The sequence below is a fragment of the Lolium rigidum genome, chromosome 7, assembly GCF_022539505.1.
Source record: "Lolium rigidum isolate FL_2022 chromosome 7, APGP_CSIRO_Lrig_0.1, whole genome shotgun sequence".
Classification (NCBI taxonomy): domain Eukaryota; kingdom Viridiplantae; phylum Streptophyta; class Magnoliopsida; order Poales; family Poaceae; genus Lolium; species Lolium rigidum.
In genome coordinates, this window is record NC_061514.1 from 39679050 (window position 1) to 39696672 (window position 17623).

At 42.8% G+C, this 17623-nt stretch overlaps 3 protein-coding genes across 3 annotated transcripts; 2 read left to right on the plus strand and 1 right to left on the minus strand.

Annotated features, from left to right (window-relative positions):
- Window positions 1-783: 783 nt before the first annotated feature.
- On the plus strand, window positions 784-4092 carry LOC124676984 (peptidyl-tRNA hydrolase 2, mitochondrial-like). Its single transcript, XM_047212994.1, has 7 exons — window positions 784-1164; window positions 1288-1346; window positions 2729-2788; window positions 2916-2985; window positions 3487-3556; window positions 3670-3696; window positions 3786-4092. The coding sequence occupies exons 1-7, from the start codon at window positions 784-786 to the stop codon at window positions 3833-3835; spliced, it is 717 nt and encodes a 238-aa protein (XP_047068950.1). The 3' UTR covers window positions 3836-4092.
- A 1212-nt stretch (window positions 4093-5304) lies between these two features.
- LOC124677491 (putative disease resistance protein RGA4) lies at window positions 5305-11617 on the plus strand. Its single transcript, XM_047213477.1, has 5 exons — window positions 5305-6369; window positions 7116-8130; window positions 8896-10019; window positions 10145-10264; window positions 10824-11617. The coding sequence occupies exons 1-4, from the start codon at window positions 5329-5331 to the stop codon at window positions 10172-10174; spliced, it is 3210 nt and encodes a 1069-aa protein (XP_047069433.1). The 5' UTR covers window positions 5305-5328; the 3' UTR covers window positions 10175-10264; window positions 10824-11617.
- Window positions 11311-14193, minus strand: LOC124677490 (endonuclease 2-like). Its single transcript, XM_047213476.1, has 7 exons — window positions 14018-14193; window positions 13799-13970; window positions 12440-12532; window positions 12110-12342; window positions 11942-12009; window positions 11798-11868; window positions 11311-11706 (listed from the first exon to the last, which is right to left on the minus strand). Exons 1-7 carry the CDS (start codon window positions 14183-14185, stop codon window positions 11585-11587), a joined length of 927 nt encoding a protein of 308 aa, XP_047069432.1. The 5' UTR covers window positions 14186-14193; the 3' UTR covers window positions 11311-11584.
- Between the last annotated feature and the right edge of the window lie 3430 nt (window positions 14194-17623).

Below are 17623 nucleotides of genomic sequence, written 5' to 3' on the forward strand. Positions count from 1 at the left end.
TAGATACTTTTATGGTTAAAATAAGCTCCAAGCTTGAGGATGCATGCCTTTTGTATATCTCGGGGCATCTACAGCCCGAACACCGAAATAGTAAGCACCTACAAGATGGGGCTTATATATACGTGCTTGATGGATAGGTGCACAGTTAAATTTTTCTTCCGTAATGTTAGGTATCTTGATCCTGACCGCAAATATTAAGCAAACGGATTCGTAACTAGCTAGTCGAGTACTTTCTTTGTTTTGAATTAATTTAAAATTGTAGGTTTACTTAAGTCGAGTTTCACTAACTTGGACCAATTTTATATAAAGGTGTGCTAAAATCTTGGACGTTAAGTCTGTATAATAGACGAATATGATTTGTGATGGATCTAGTGAAACTAAATTAAAATTTCTAAGATTGATATTTTTCATACACGTGTGGCTAAGATTTGAATTTTTTTAACCTAAAAGAACGTTGATTAATTTATTTTTTAGATATGAACTTTGATTAAGTTGGAACGGTGGACGGGTGGAGTAGCTCCCAAGTCCCAACTCACTAAGACGAACATCGAACGCTCAATTTCAATCGGACGATCAGATACCAACGCGACGCGTTCACCAAACCCGGGCAGCACGACAGCATATAGCAACCTAGTGACCCACTGCACCGTGGGTCCCACATGTCATAATCACCTCCACTAAACCACCAATCCCCAAACCCCACGGAACCCAAACCACCTCCCACTCCTCTTCTCCCCCAGCTCACCTCCCCCGCCGCCGCCGCCACCGGCGACGGCGACCCCGATGGGCGCCACCGCCTCCGTCCTCACCCTCCCCATGGCCGCCTCCTTCCCCGGAGCCGCCACAGCCATCGCGGGCGCCGCCGGCTGCTTCGCCCTCGGCTACCTCCTCGCGCTCGCCCGCCTCCCCCTCCACGCCGCCGCCGGCCCCGCTTCCGGGGACGACGATTCCGAGGAAGACTCGGAGGAAGACGATGACGAAAACTCCGGCCGCGCCAAGCGAGCGGCCAAGCGGAAGCGGACCGGGCTCAGGCTGCTCTTCTGGTCCAGGAACGTGGTCACCAAGTCCGACTCCGCCAGGGAGGCCGAGAGGGCGCAGGCCCAGACCGCCAAAGCGCCCCTGGAGATCGAGAACCTCGCCAAGATAATCGAGGATTTCAAAATGGTATTGCCCTTTGGGGGTGAAGAGCTCCTCCCCTGGCTCCGTTGGTTTTGTTAAGTGTTTTGATTTGATGCGGGGGAGAGAAAGGGGGACTGATTCCGTTGGTTTTGTTTCCGTGCTGTGTAGGTGCTAGTGGTCAGAAACGACCTGAAGATGGGTAAGGGGAAAATCGCCGCACAATGCAGGTAACACTTTTTTTTTCACTCATCAGGATTCTCATTTGAAACAGCCTGCGAGTTATGTGACTAAAATGCTCATCCTAGACAAGTTGTGTGACTAATGGTGCATATATCTCAAAAAGAAACTTAGGTAAGAAACCGATGTTCACGCAGAGGGTTGGAATAGTAGTGTACCGTGTGGTTAAGAGTCGATCTAAAGTTAAGCCTGTCCATCTTCGCAATATTGGGCTGAACCGTTCAAGTACCAGTTTTGGAATTTATATTGTTGTTAGTACTTAGCACCAACAATTCATATGAGCGGAATAAGGCCTAAAATGATTTTGCCATGCTATTTATGTCATGTATGTGTCTGTCTGGAATGAAAATGCAAGTGCAATGACAAACTGGTCATGCCAGTGCCATGTGGCATTGTGACTTGAATCTATCTTACTGCCAGTGTTCTATACACTACTGTTTACTAATAGCTGGTGTCATGTCCTTTAGATATATCCCAATGCCATAGTATCAAGAATGAGGGGGGTAGGGAGTGAACGACTATTTGGTTTGGTATGATAAAACCAGGTGCCAGCCTCACCTTATTCGAAATTAGGAATTGTCTATTGTCTTTGGGAAAAAAACATGGTAGTAGCATTTGCCATAACGCTTGCACCAGCAAGGTTTCTTTACTCAAGAAAACTTTCCTCACATTCATACCCAGCTTTGCCAAATAACCGTGGGAAAATTAATCATGAGTGCTTATATTTTTATTGTGACTTGTGATGTCCAAATGTTTCTCTTTGTACCCATGTCAACCAGCCAATAGATTTTCCACCTGAACTCCTTAAGACAGTGAAGGAAAATGTAGTTACCAAACTAAATGCTTTATTCAACATTATGATGACATTCCTCGATCCTATTTGTACTAACTAGAAAAACAAATTAATCTAACAGTCTATTACCAGGTGGTTGATTGTATTCTGCAAGGCATCACAATGTCTTTGAACAATGATAGGCCTGCTGAAGAACATATATTAGGTTAATCATGATACTACATTTATATTGTCAAGGAGATGCGGAACATAGCATGTTGTCACGAGGCAAATGGTCATGAAATTCATCTTATCTTCTCATAGAGAAAGAGGATGCATCAGCAGACTATCTAAGTGATTTCGAGAGACCAAATCCAACTTCGAACCTTTCGTTGGTTCAAGTGAGGCATGCTGGCTGGCACGAAGCAAAGGGCATGACACATGTCAATCACGAAACATGTTTGTCTTTGCTTCTAAGTGCATAAGTTATCACTCTCAGAAATGTATTAGTCATGATGTTTTTATTTTACATGTATTTGGTATTTCTACATGGGAGTGATGGCTTATTATGCTATTTATTTCCTCTTTCTGTTTGCTCAGCCATGCAACACTGGGCTTGTTTAAGAAACTCCAACAGAGAGCACCAAAGTCATTACGAAGGTATTGTTAAATGATTAATAACTAGTTTCTGCTGCTCATATTTTTGTATAATCGAATATCCTAGAATGTTACAGAGATAATAAAAAGGAAACCAAAATTCCTTTATTTTAATGTTTATGTTTTGCAGGTGGGAGAGGTGTGGGCAAGTTAAGGTGGTTGTGAAAGTAGAAAGCGAGGAAGATATGCTTGCTTTACAAGTAAATATTCTGCTTGTCGAGCACTAGCTCATTAATCTTGAAACTACTTGGGGTATTAACAGATACTCAGATAGTAACAAAGGAAAAAAGCATGTTCGAAACAGTAATTAAATAGTTTTCTCTTATCAGTCATAACAATTAGTAATAAAAACATCCATTCCAAACAGTTGCTTGATAAATTAGAATGCAAAGGATATTATTATCTAATATATTTCTGTCTGAAAAAACTGGGCATTTTGTTGGAGAATCTCCTTCCTAAAACTACTCCAATAATTTCGTTCCTTTTCCTTTTCTGTTAGAAAATGAAACATTTGGTTCTTACTTGGCCTTATACTCTATGTTCTACTTTTAGAGAAATCTTTTATTTACCCCTTACTGTATTTAAAACAGAAGGCAAGTTTATATTATTTTCTGAGACATGCTTATCATATGGCATAATTTTTCTTTTGTGATGATTAACTCTTCTAGTTCCATGAAATTTAAATTCACTTTTGGGTACAGGGGAGAGCAAAATCCTTGAATCTGCCAACTCACATTACCATTGATGCTGGAAGAACACAGATTGCACCAAGTGAGTTATAGTCTTCATTTGTACAATTGTTAAGATCCAGTTATAGTCTTCACCTGCCAACTCACATTACCATGTATGCTTATGATTGATTTTCTTGTATTGCAATCATGTAGATTCAAGAACAGTCATGGCTATTCTTGGTAAGTTACGTGAACACATTTCAGTCTGCCATGTTTTTCATACGTGTGGACTCTGTTGAACTGATATATTGCTGCTGATTGTACTGTAGGGCCGGCTGACATGGTTGACGACGTCACTGGTGGTCTGAAGCTCTTGTAACATCACTTCAGCATAGCATTCTCTCAAACACGCTGGTTCAAATAGCAGTGCTGGAACTCTGCAATCTACAATTGTCTTGCACTTCCAGTGATCTCGTGCTGGCAAATGAAGCTTTTCGCTTCATCGGTTAACTTGATGTCGTTTTTTCTGGATTTGTTTGGAACAAGGTTGCGTCAACTTTTACTTGTATTGAGGTGTATCAACTGTGTCTTTTAAGATGATATTTCAGTAAATCCACTGGTTTTGGAGCTGACAAATTATGGGCCATTCATTTCATACGTAGATTACATATATGAATAGTATAACTTTTTTTGTTTCCCTTCCATGAAAAATCATAGTTATGCTTGATTATCGTCTGAATTTCTTACATGTAGGATTAGTTAGTTCATTCCAAAGGTCAATTTTCACCTATGTTCTCTGGCATGACTGACAATGGTGAAGTCCTTCCTGGTAAAAAATTCGTCTACTTTGAATGATGAAACAGAAATACGAATATACAATGCAGTGTCAATACATCATCAATTAGGAACCAACTTACAAGAAATCAATTTGTTTTTTCTTTCTGTGGATCGTACAACCTGGAGAGAAGATACCCATCGAAGATTGGAGATTGTTTTAAAAAATTATTCAAGACGAGCACAGACGAAATCAAAGGATGAAGTTGCGAGCCGTATGGCCCAAGATGTGTCAGCCCGAGTTCGGCCCATCTCAACTCAAGCGGCCGAAGCAGGCGAGTACACAAGAGTTCGTTGCCTTCTCTCCCTCCCAAGAAAAAAAACTAAAAGTTCGTCGCCGGCGCTGCCGGCGAAGTGAGGGCCTGAGGGGGGAATCAGCCGAAGCCCTCCACTCACTCCTTGTCGGCGTCGGCACCTTCACCTTCCTCCTGGACTTGGTTTAGGGGGCCGTGCACGCCCGAGAAAATTAAGGTAAAGTAAGATTGAACTTTGTTTAATTGCTTCCATAACTGACTAATATTCCCCAGCTGGACCTTTATTCCATAAGCGATGGTGCTGATGATTGCTTGCGATATAGTACTACCTCACTAGATCTGCATCCCTTGCAGCTGTTGGCCGGGCAGCAAGGGTCTCTCACTCGCTGGTTACTTCTTGATGAGCAAGGGAGAGTAGTTGCTCTAGGACCAAGGAAGATCTATATCCCATCTCTCTAACTGATTCAACCTTAAGGTATAACTGATTTCAGCTCCACCACAGAAAACTATAGCTTGATTTTCCGTTTCGTCGTAGCTGATTTTCTCTCCAAAAGGGATGATCTCCTATTCTCCTCTGTTGCATATATACAGCTCTGTTTTATTGTTTCTCTAGAAAATGCTAGTCTCTGGTGAGTGGTGATTGAATTAATTATCCTTAGTTTCCATGGTTGGCATATAGTATGAAGAGATTTTTAGCATGGCATTGTTGGTGTGAAGCAACGAGTAATTTATTTGCATTCTTGTTTTCAGTAGTAGCAGTTCGAGGGAGCCAGCCCTGCAACAAATGGCAGGGGTTTTGGCGGCTTTGACATCCTATGTCACCAATATGATCGCTGACATGGCCAAAGAAGAGGTGGCCAAGCTGATCGGGGTTTCCGGCAAGATCGACAAACTGAGTCTCACGCTCACGGACCTCAAGAAATTCCTTTCAGATGCTGAAAGGAGGAACATCACCGATGAGAGTGTGAAGGGTTGGGTAGTGGAACTGAAGCACACAATGTACGATGTCACCAACATCCTCGACCTGTGTCAGCTCAAGGTCATGGAGCAGGGTCCATCCAAGGACATGGGGTGCCTTAACCCCCTGCTCTTCTGCATGCGTAATCCTCTCCATGCCCGCAACATTGGCAGCCGCATCCAAGCGCTCAACGAGAAGCTGGATGGACTCTCCAAGAGGGCTCGTACTTTCAGTTTTATCAAGCTGGAAGTCTACCAAGACCGGAATACGACCCGCCCTCTGCTTGTTGATCGCAAGACAGATCCCCTGCTGGAGCGGTCGGCCGTGGTTGGAGAGAAGATCGAACATGACACAAGAGCGCTTGTCCAGCTGCTCACGAAGGAGGTCACTGACAACAGCGATAGCAGGAGGGTGGTTGCCATTGTTGGTGTTGGTGGGATCGGCAAGACCATCCTCAGCAAGAAGGTCTTCAACGACGAGGTCATCCAAGGCAAGTTCGCCAAGAAGATATGGTTGAGTATCACACAGGAGTTCAATGGGGTTGAGCTACTGAGGACGGCCATCATCAGTGCTGCCGACGGAAAAATTCCCGAATCTGTAAGAATCTCTCAAGATAAAGCTGTACTTGGGCCGGAACTTGTGAGTGTCATCAGGGACAAGAAGTTCTTTCTTGTGTTGGATGACATGTGGGATATCAGTGTATGGAACAACCTGCTAAGTGCTCCTTTTAGCCACGGCGCCACTGGTAGCCGAGTCCTCATCACCACCAGATATGATGCAGTTGCACGAGGCATGAGAGCAGTGCAACCGTATCACCATGTCAGCAAATTAGGGCATGAAGATGGCTGGTTGTTGCTCACGAAGCAGGTGACTAAGTAACTACTAGTAGCCTCCACTCTATTTCAAGTGAATAGTAATCTATTCATCAGCTAACAATGGACATCATGATACTTTGATGTACTACCTCTATTTCAGTTCATAGGGCTTGCGCGTATACCTAGGTTATTAATTTGATCAACATAATATCAATTGAACAATACAAGAATTGTATCATTAAATAGTAGATCATCTAAGCTTTCTAATGATATATATTTTGTAATATATATTTTATATTATCTTCATCAAATTTACAACCTAGAAATACGTGTAAGCCCTATGAACCGGGACGGAAGGAGTACACTCAATGCTTACGCCTTAATTTCTCCTAGTGTTTAATGCGTCACTATGTATTGTTTGATGAACATACCCATTTAAATAGGCCGACAGAAGCAAATGTCTACACCCCACTAACTGCTTGTATAACCACCACAGTAAACTTGATGAATTTTCATTTTTCAATAGTTGCACACCTTAAAGTTCTAGTTAGTTCTCCAGATAACTAAACTATCCCTTAACTGAATTCCGAATTAATTACTTGCACGGCTGTTTCAGTATCCAATTCTCTAATATGTGCTGAGATAACTAGCTAGTCAGATCATTTTTATGTGGTAACAAGATAGAGAAGGAGGCAGCTACAAAATCATTTATATTCAATGGATAATTTTACGATTTTGCGTGGCAACTCAGTTGATTAAGTAGACCGTCTAATAGCCACTAAACATCTCTACCTGCAGGTACTTGGAACAGAGAAAAGTGATCCTGCGATTGATATGCTAAAGGATATTGGACTGCAAATTATAGAAAAATGTGATGGGTTACCCCTTGCCATAAAAGTGATGGGAGGACTCTTATGTCAGAAGGAGAAAGAACGGCGTGATTGGGAAAAGGTTCTACATGATGCTATATGGTCAGTATCTCGGATGCCGGAAGAGCTAAACTATGCAATATATCTTAGCTATGAGGACTTGTCTCCTTGTTTAAAGCAATGCTTTCTGCACTTCTCGCTTAAGCCAAAAAACAAACAATTAGATAATATGCAACTTGTTAGCATGTGGATTGCTGAAGGGTTTATTCATGGGGACTCTGATATATTGGAGGAATTAGGAAGCGAGTACTATAAAGAGCTAATATCGAGGAACCTCATAGAGTTGGATACATCATGTGTCGGCCAATATATTTGCAACATGCATGATGTTGTTTGTTCATTTGCTCACTTTATGACTAAAGATGAAGCACTAGTAGCTCACAACGGAGAAGCTGTTAGTAAACATAGTTTGCAAAGGTTCCTTAGGTTATCTATAAAACCCCAGGGAGTAGAATCAGATGAATTTGAATGGAGAAATTTACAAGAGCAGAAATCACTAAGATCCATAATATTGATTGGGAACTTGAAGATTCAGCCTGGTGATTCCTTGGTTACCTTTTCTAGTCTACGGACTCTACATGTAGAATCATCAAATTTTGGCTTATTGGTTGAGTCCCTGTGTCAGCTCAAACACTTGAGGTATTTGACAGTAGGAGAATGCAATGATATAGAAAACCTGCCAGAGAACCTTCACGAGATGAAATTCTTGCAACACATTAGTCTTGATGGTTGTGAGAATATTGTGAAACTTCCTGATAGTATTGTAAAGTTACGAGAACTGAGATATCTTGACATTGACCGCACATGTGTAAAAAGTATGCCTAGGGATTTTCGTGCTCTAACAAATTTGAGGACACTATATGGGTTTTTTGCGGCGAATCCTATACACCGACCAGGTCGGTGCTTACCCAGCACCGCACACCCTGGTCGGGTATAGGGCCGGCCCATTTGCGTTTTTTCATTTTATTTTCGTTTTCTGTTTATTCGTTTTCTTTTCTTTTTTGTTTGTTTTTCTGTTTTCTTTTCTTTTCTTTTCTGTTTCTTTTTATTTTCTTTCTTTTTAAAAACTCCGAAAAAATAAATTAATTTTCTTAAATTTTTTAAAAATGTTCAAATTTATAATTTGTTCAAATTTGAAAATTGTTTAAATTTGAAAATTGTTGAAAAATAAAAAATGTTCATATTAGAAAATTTGTTCAAACTTAAAATTGTTCAAACTTAAAATTGTTCAAAATTAAAATTGTTCAAATTTAAAATTGTTCAAAATTAAAATTGTTCAAACTTAAAATTTGTTCAAACATAAAATTGTTCAAACTTAAAATTGTTCAAAATTAAATTTTGTTCAAATTTAAAAAAAAAAATTAATAAAATTGTCAAATCAGAAGTTCTCGATTTTAAAATTTAAAGTTCAGATTTTAAAATTTTCATTTTTTAAAATATTCAAATTATAAAAAATGAACAGAAAGAAAAGAAACGAAAAAAGAAAACGTTTACCTGATGCTGTTGGGCCGGCCCAGCAAGCCACATCGGACCACCTAAAATAAAAACAGCCAGCCGGGTTCGTGGGCCGGGCCCAACAATGGCCGGGGGGGTGTGCGGCTCCTCGCTTTGCCACCGACCAGGTCGGTGTAAAGCAACACCCTTTTTTGCCCACATGGATGGTGATTGGTGCAGTTTGGAAGAGCTTGGGCCTCTTTCCGAGCTTAGGGCCATTGGATTAGTGGGCCTGGAGAATGTATCTAACGCCTCATTCGCGACAAAGGTTAGGCTTGGTGCGAAGGTGAATCTTTCTGTGATGAGCTTAGACTGTAGCACTAGACTCGAGGATGATGGACTGGTCAAACATGGAGCCTCTGAGAAGGATCAAGGAATACTGGAAGAGGTGTTTGATGAGCTCTGTCCTCCTTCTTGTATAGAAGATATTCGCATAGATGGATATTTTGGGCGTCAGATCCCAAGATGGATAATGTCGACAGCACCGGCGCCCCTCAAGAGCTTGAAGATACTAATGATAGATAACCTGGTTTGCTGCACCCAACTGCCTAATGGTCTGTGTCAGCTCCCATGCTTGGAGTTTCTGAAGGTCAGTTGTGCTCCAGCAATAAAGCGTGTTGGCCCTGAATTCGTGCAGTCCTACGAGCAACGTCACCGTACTTCATCCCAGCCGGCAGCTATGTTTCCAAGACTGCACGAGATGATCTTATCTGAACTATTGGAATGTGAGGAGTGGGAATGGGAGGAGGAAATGCAAGCTATGCCCCTATTGGAAAAACTCCATATTGAAGATTGCAAATTGAGGTGTATTCCCCCTGGCCTTGCTTTCCATGCAAATTATTTGAAAACATTAACCTTATACAAACTCCAGCGCCTCGAATCTATTGAGAACTTTGCTTCTGTAGTTGAGCTTGACCTGTATGACTTACCAGAGCTGACTAGGATCTCCAATTTTCCCAAGTTGGAAAAGCTTGAGATCAGCTGCTGCGAAAAGCTCGAGTCGCTGCAGGAGATGACTGCACTCCGCGAACTTGAGCTGTGCTATGGAGAAAAAGAACTCCCACTTTACCTGCAGACTGTCAAGCCAAGCTATTTGCTGCTGGACTGCAGAGCAGAGATACTCACTTCCATGGCAGCGGGAGAATCTGGCCCTGAGTGGGACAAGTTTAGCCATATCCAGCATGTCGAGGCTTATGCAGATGATGACAACAATAGAATGTACCTGTCTTACACAAGCAAACCCTACAAGATGGATACAAAGATCGAGCCAAATCTGCAGGTAATATATAGTTCAATTGCCTCTGTCTGATATAAATAAATCTCCTCCAGTTGATTCCATCTCAGTTTTCTTTATATGCTAGAGGCAGCTGAATATAGTTCCTGGTGTTTAATTTTGCTTGGCAGGATGACGGTGAGGAGGGCGGAGAGGATTAAAATAAAGAGAAGTAGGCCGTAACTCGAGAAGAGGAAGTAGTAGTGGCAAGAATATCCGAGGATGCGATGCAAAATGCAATACAAGGATACGTATGTCTCCCACTTCTTCTACTACTACTCTTTTGGCCTTTTCCACTTTTGAATCTTCTACATTTTTTTGTATCATAACATTGTTATATGCCCATCCTTGATTGTTATATTTTTGAGAGAAAAACCCCAATTTGGTATATGAAATTGCCCCAGATGTGCGTTTTGGTCATGAACTCAAATCATGAATACCGGGTCACGAAGTTGCCCTGCGCGAGTGTTTTGATCACTCCGTCACAGCAACCGTATTGCAGATTGCCCCCTAAAATTTATTTTTCCTATTTCTATTTTTTTCATAAGGTAAATTATTTTTTAATCTGTATTTAAGGACAAAAAAGGGTATCTGTTACGAATTTTATTTGCCAAGACCTGTAACGTTTATGAGAACTTTCTATGTAACCAGAATTCAGAAGGCATTTGACAATCTACAGTTTGCTAGTGCTAGTTTTGGGCAATGAACAGTGTTCCAGTATGAAGCTACATCATAACTTTAATATTCAGCTAGTATTTAAGCACAAAAGCGCCCCTCAGAAATGGGTTTATTTTTACTTTACTTTTGCAGGCGGCTTTACTTTCTTTGTCTGGCCCATAAACGCCAAGTGTTCATCCGTGCAACCTCCGTGTGCAGGCCAGGGAATTAACCTGCCTTTTCGAAAAACAAAAATACAACTTCGGGGATGTGATGAGGAGTTGTACGCCAAGTTGGGCTTGTACTCCATATGTAGTGGTTGTACAGGCTACATCTTTACTAACCATATTGTGGAGATCCTCGTTGGCAAGAAAATTAGGATGCAAAATGCGAAGCTTACATCATAGCACGAAGAGTGGAATTTAGATTCCGCATTGATTTGTTACTGAATATCATAGAAATTCAAAAATGGGAGAAGGATAAGACAGGGCAGAAGGCAGACTGTTGTTATGCAGAGTTGCTGACCTTGCCCCGTAAGAGGTTCTCAAGTTCTTCACACTGACTAGTAGGTGTGCAAGGCTCAGTTATCGCCTTTTTATAGCGAGGAAATTATAAGTTGTCAGGTATAATAATGGTGATAAATCCTTTGCCATTTTAAATTTTATTCACTATTGAGTGTTCGTGTGGTGTACATCAGTCTGGATGGTAAAACATAATAATAGGAGTAGGATACAATGGTGTCAATACATCATCATGTAGGTAGTGGTACATGTATCATGAATTACTGCAGCAACTCTAAGCTGCTTCGATGAATGGGGATAATACATCTAATCGTGAATTCTGGATTCGGTGAAGCAACATGGTCAGACATGATAATCTTGTTCTTCCTTAGTTTCTACTAGTAGGAAATCAGATCAGCTGCTCTGCACCCTGCCATTCTTTTCACCGAAGATCCTGTTGAGGATGGCCGCCAGCCTCACGCCTCCCTGCGCAATCCTCTTCTCGACGACGGGCAGCGCCTTGAAGAAGTAGTCATCTGCACGCAGTTTAATCCCGATAAAATGTCACCACATGCACTTACTTCCAACCGGCAGCGCCTTCGAATTGGGTAATCGATTTGTCATTACCTCCTAAGGTGATGTCCTGCTCCACGCCCTCGTACGCGTCGCAGGCCAGCAGCGCGCTCTCCTTGGCGTACCTGCAGTTCACCTTCAGCCGTCAGGCTCTGCAGGATATATATTTCACCTTGGCAGCTCATGGTGAACTCTTACGTTTCAGCGCAGGTCTTTGTCCGGAGACGACACGCCTCCCACTGCTTCTCCTCGTTGGACCAGACATCCTGCAAAAATTACTCGAGGTGAAATTAAGCTGGAGTGGTATGGTTCATGGGATGGAATGCAAGACACTGGTGTGCAGTGCAGAGGTAGGTAGCAGCTTACGGTGATGTTTCGCTGGATGGCTTCGATCATGGTGGCCTGGTCGTTGTCGTAGAAGTCCTTCATCGCCGTCTCAATGACGCTCACGTCCCATACATGGTGCAGGTTGCCCTTCCTGGTGTACCAGTGGACGATGATGGTGTTGCCGCCGAGGTCGTCGGCGTGGCCGCAGTGGAGCGGCTGGTGCACGTCGCCGACGAAGTGGGCCAGGAACATGAGGCTCTCCGTCGGATCATCTGGCGCCAGAATTCAGCAACCCCATGGATGGCGTAAGAACACAGTACTTGACTAGGCTGAAATAATGGAGAACGTGCATCGACGAGTGAAGCTTACATGGGCTGGACGAGTCCTTGAGCGCGGCAGTGTAGTTGTTGATCGCCCCCACCACGCACCTGTCCTTCTCCCCCTTGGTGTCGTGGCAGTCCCCTGTCCGAAAAGAAAAACAAGTTAGCTTGGAAGCACAAAGAGAAATGATGTGATGATTCTGACGCGATCTAGGTGTGTGTTGGTTGGCCTTTGGCTTGTTGTTCTTGCTTGTCAAACTCTGGCCGCAAGGCCGTATATATCCTACCGCGAGCTCTACGACAACGTCGACAAGCTAGTGTTCAGTGAGAGTCAGCGATCGACATCACTGCTCAAGCAAACGCCTCGTTCATGCTTGAGCAGTGACGAAGGCCTAACCTGCTTGCCCAATCTAGCAAGATTGGCAGGCCAGTCAGTCATCCTATTCCTATCAGAAGAAGTACTCCGTAGTATATTCCCTTTGAGATGCACCAAAGAGAGAAACTCTACGGAAAGTGTCTTTGACACATGGGCACCAGTGCTCTTCTCACTTTCAGATTTTTGAAAATTTTAAAATCTCAAGTTTCTAAGTATCAAAAAATTATGACTTTAAATATATAGATAGATATATACGGGTGGAGTGTATGCAAAAAAGTCCCGTTAAAAAATACTTTGTATTTTGAACAATATAAAAAAGACAAATTTCTGACAGTTAATGGTAGTAAAACAGTATTACAATAGTGTACCTTTTGTCAGAAATTTGTTTTTTTTTGTATTTCCTAAAATTTAAAGTATTTTTTACTGGGACTTTTTTGCATACACTTCTCATGAACATATCTATCCACATATTTAACGTCATAATTTTTGAAAACATAAAAGTGTGAGATTTTAAAATTTTCAAAAAACTAAAACTGGAGGGAGCACTGGCACCCATGTGCACCAAATTCCTGTCCGAAACTCTATGCCTTTTTTTTTTCTCTCCTCTGAAGCGGTTAGCTACAACTGCTACTGACCAGACAGATAGATATGATCAGGGTTGCTTCAGTAACGAGTGAAGGTGACGTGAGGTACGTGTATGCCCAGGGTTGCACGCGAGCACGGCAAATAACGTGTCGGGACGGACCTCTAATTAAGCACGGGCTCAAGCTCAATGTCAGAGCACCACTCAACGTCCGATCGCGACATGCTGTTACTAAGGTTAGGTTAGCGAAATAGTAAAAGCGCCGACTAATTAAGCTTCACCGGAAAGAATAAGCGCATGTAATGATTTTCCTGAGAGTAAATAAGTACTGGCTAAAAGTGTTACTCCACAGCTAAAACTGGGTGCATGCATGGCCGGTTGACAGCAAGCACGGCTGCACGGGTAAATAACTAAGTAAGCTTGAAGCAGCAAAGGAGATGAGCACGTACTGGCGTAGCTGAACTCGCAGTCGCCGGGGGTGTCGGCGAAGTGCAGTGGGCTGGACCACTTGTACCGGAACCGCTGGGAGTCCGCCCACGAGCACGCCTCCGCCAGCTCACCGTTCGCCCACGCCGGCAGCAGCCCCTTCACCGCCGTCGCCGCCTCCTCCGTCAGGAAGTTCTGCAGCAGCAAAATTGCACACCGATCACCAAACAGAGTATATATACCCCTCTACCTCGAGCGTCGCTGGTGCTAGCACCTAACAAACAAATGATCCTCGGTTTGCTTACATCGGCGATCTTGCAGGTCATGTAGTGCCCCTCCTTGCCCCACGCATCCGCTGCCGGAGCACTCGCCGCTGCCGCGACGACCAGGAGCAGCATGAGCAACCCCATCGCGGCTCAAGCTCAACTCAAGCTTAGCTTCTCTCTATACCTTGGTCTCTGCTGTTGTTCTTGTTGTGGTGTTGCTTTCCTTCTTGTGTGTCGTCTACCTTCGGCACTGCTCCTCTATTTATACGCCCGCCGGCTAGCCAATTAGACAACGACCGTGTTTTGGCAGATTCCTTCTCTGATCCGGATGCCTTTTGCGAGGAGTTTGGAACTGACAAGGAAGCTCTACTTACATGTGAGCACATGGTGGCCGGGTTGCTTGCGGCGCTATGTGACCGTCTCTCCCGGCCTGCTTGAAGTCGTGGTCTGTAAATTGGTCGGCGTGGTTCGCATGTGTGGCACGGAGCAAAAATCGTTCGCTATCTGCCTGTTGCAGTCGCAAAGCCAACGAACGAACACGTTTCTCGTTTCTGAATTCTGATTGGTACGTACGTGGGGTACAAGATTTCAAGATCCATCGAGTTGAGAGTTTAATTCCAATATGGATTGCTGATTTTGCACCACTCACTTGGTACTTACTCATGAACAATCAGAACGTGTTTGGTAGCTCGCATTGCCTCTCCAAACAGGCCCGCTATATGCGAAAAGCGAGTGATTGGATGACTGCAGGAGGTTTGCATTGTGGCCGCACGCTGCTTAAAGCACTTTGGGACCAGGCCCGCTAGATGCGAAAAACGAGTGATTGGATGGCTGCATGAGGTTTGCATTGTGGCCGCACGCTGCTTAAAGCACTCCGGACCAGGCCCGCTGGGAACAACCAAATCGACAACTTTTTATGGTGAGGCCACAACGGTGCAAAAAGCAAAGACACCGTGCACGAGGGAGCTCGACGCGAGATGGCGGGGGACCGCGACATCCTGGCGGTGTTTCGCGGCAAAGCTAGGTGTCACCTCCTCTATTCGTTCACCTCCTGCATTTGCACCCACCAAAAAATCCTCATTCGGCGGGAAGGCGGATCAACCCCCCTCCCAGTTGATTCATTCTACTCTGGCACCGGACCGTCACCGTCGTCTGGAGGAGGAAATCGTCTTCTTCATCTCTAGCACCGGATCCACGATGTTGTGTCCAACAAAGGTAGGGGCTCTTCTCTGACCCTAGCTCATCTCCCTCATATGCCATGGCAAAACTAAAGCACACTTTCCTCCCCTACTATATGCACCCACCGTAGATCGATTTAGCACGTACTATATATGGTCAATTTAGCCAGTGCTCATGTTAGATCGCTTTGATTAGGTCAACCATCTCGAGCTTATCCATCAGGAAATAACAACGATTCCTATCATTCTGGCTTGGATCATGTTGCTACACAAGAGAGAAGTCTGGGGTGCTGCCTTGATTCGGGTCACATATGGTCCTATATTACAATGAGATTAGGAGATAATTGCATATCTGAACTACATCTACAACTTCAATGATGTAGAGTATGCCCAAATGCTTTAGATGAGAAGAACCTCTTTCTATGCACTTGTCAAAACGTTCAAGGAGAGATGATTGCTTGAAGATAGCATCCACACCTCTATGGAAGAGAAAGTTGCCATGTTTCTTCAGGTTGTGGGTCATAACCAGAGGATTAGTGATCCGTAGCACATTCAAGAGATCAATGGAATTAATTCTTGGTATTTCAGACAGGTGTTGTATGCAGTTGGAGAGCTCGGAGGAGATATGATCAAGCCACCAACTGGTTGCACACCTTCCAAGATCAAAAATAGCTACAGATGGTCGCCATATTTAAAGGTGAGAAATAAATGCCTAGTTTCTTCTCATCTAAGGACACTATGGTCAAAACATGACTCTCCGTTCGTTTCTTGACAAGATTGTATTGGCGCGATCGATGATACTCATGTGACTATTTGAGTGCCGTAGTAACAATCTTCAACATATAGAGGGAGGAAGTGCTACACCCGTCATAATATGCTGGCTGTTGTGGATTTCAATCGAAAGTTCACATATGTGCTAGCTGGTTGGAAAGGATCTGCTCATGATGGAAGCATTCTTGCTGACACCTTGTATAGAGCTGATGGGTTACAAATCTCTGATGGCAAGTACTACCTCGGTGATGCTAGATATGCATGCCGGTCTAGGATTCTACCACCCTTTAGGAAAAACCAGGTACCATCTAAACGAGTTCACTATAAGGAATAGACCATAGAAACCAACAAATTCTTCAATGTCAAATACTATAGCCTTAGACTCACCATTGAGAGGGCATTTGCTGCATTGAAAAATAGATTCAAGGTCCTTGAACTGAAACCATTCCACATTTACGTCTGATGGCAACAACTTGGTGTGTACCAAATCGCTGGGACTCCAAGTGAAGAGTGTTGTAGCAAGCGTCTTTTCCCCACAAAGGTGACTCGAGGGTTGATATCGAACTATCAGAAAATTGGCTTAGAAGCTAAATTCTTCCTCTTCTCTTCTAGTAACCTGCAAAATAAAGTTCTTGTCTTGTGTCCCCAACTCCACCATGTGGTTGTCAAGCACAAGGTTTCGTATTACTAATAGGAAATACAAGTAAAACTCAAGGTAAAATAAAGTAAAGTAAACAAATTAAGCAAACTAAATAAGAACGGTAAAGGGATAATGATTTTTCGGTTTTATATGTGTGTAGGTAAATAAAGTTCGGATTAAATAATAACTGAAAATAAAAGATATGGTAATAGTGTTGGAAAGGTGTTTCTAATGATTTAAATGGACGGGGGTTCATGGGTTCACTTTGTCTACTCTCTTTTAAATTGTAGTGGACACAAAAAATTCATCAATGACATAATATTGGTGGAACTTCAACATGTGTTTGATAAGCATTCATATGGGCATTACGTACTAACATAGAGATGATGCAACACATCTCTCTTATACTCCTCAAGAAAGGGAAAACCCCAAGAAATGTTGAATTAAGAATCAACAGAGCATAGCTTTAAGTAATTTGACATAATGTTTGAATATCAAATATGCTTCCTTGAACAAACAAGATTATCACACTGTCACATGATAATTATAGCACATGTATTCACCTTATCCCTAGCATTGCAACAAAATAAAGGTAAATACCATAATAGATCTTGAATTTGTTGTCACTATTTAATCACTACCACCATGCTACTCCATCTAATACACACTTCTCCCCACACATGTTCTTGCATACAAGTTAAATCAGAACAAGTACTTAAGAACGGGGTACATAATATATATGCATCTATCAATACATCTTACACATAATAGATTCCAATCTCATATCTCAATATCATACAATAAAGATCCACCGCATAGGATTACACTAAATCTGCACTCATCTACTGCATCTCTGAAGCCCTCCATTATCCACTCTTGACGATCATTACCTCCCATTTGTTCTGTTGAGCACAAAATTTCGTTGAAGTCCCCTGCACAAAGCCAAGGATTATCAAAAAAATTCTGCATATACTTGAGCAACTCCCAACTTCT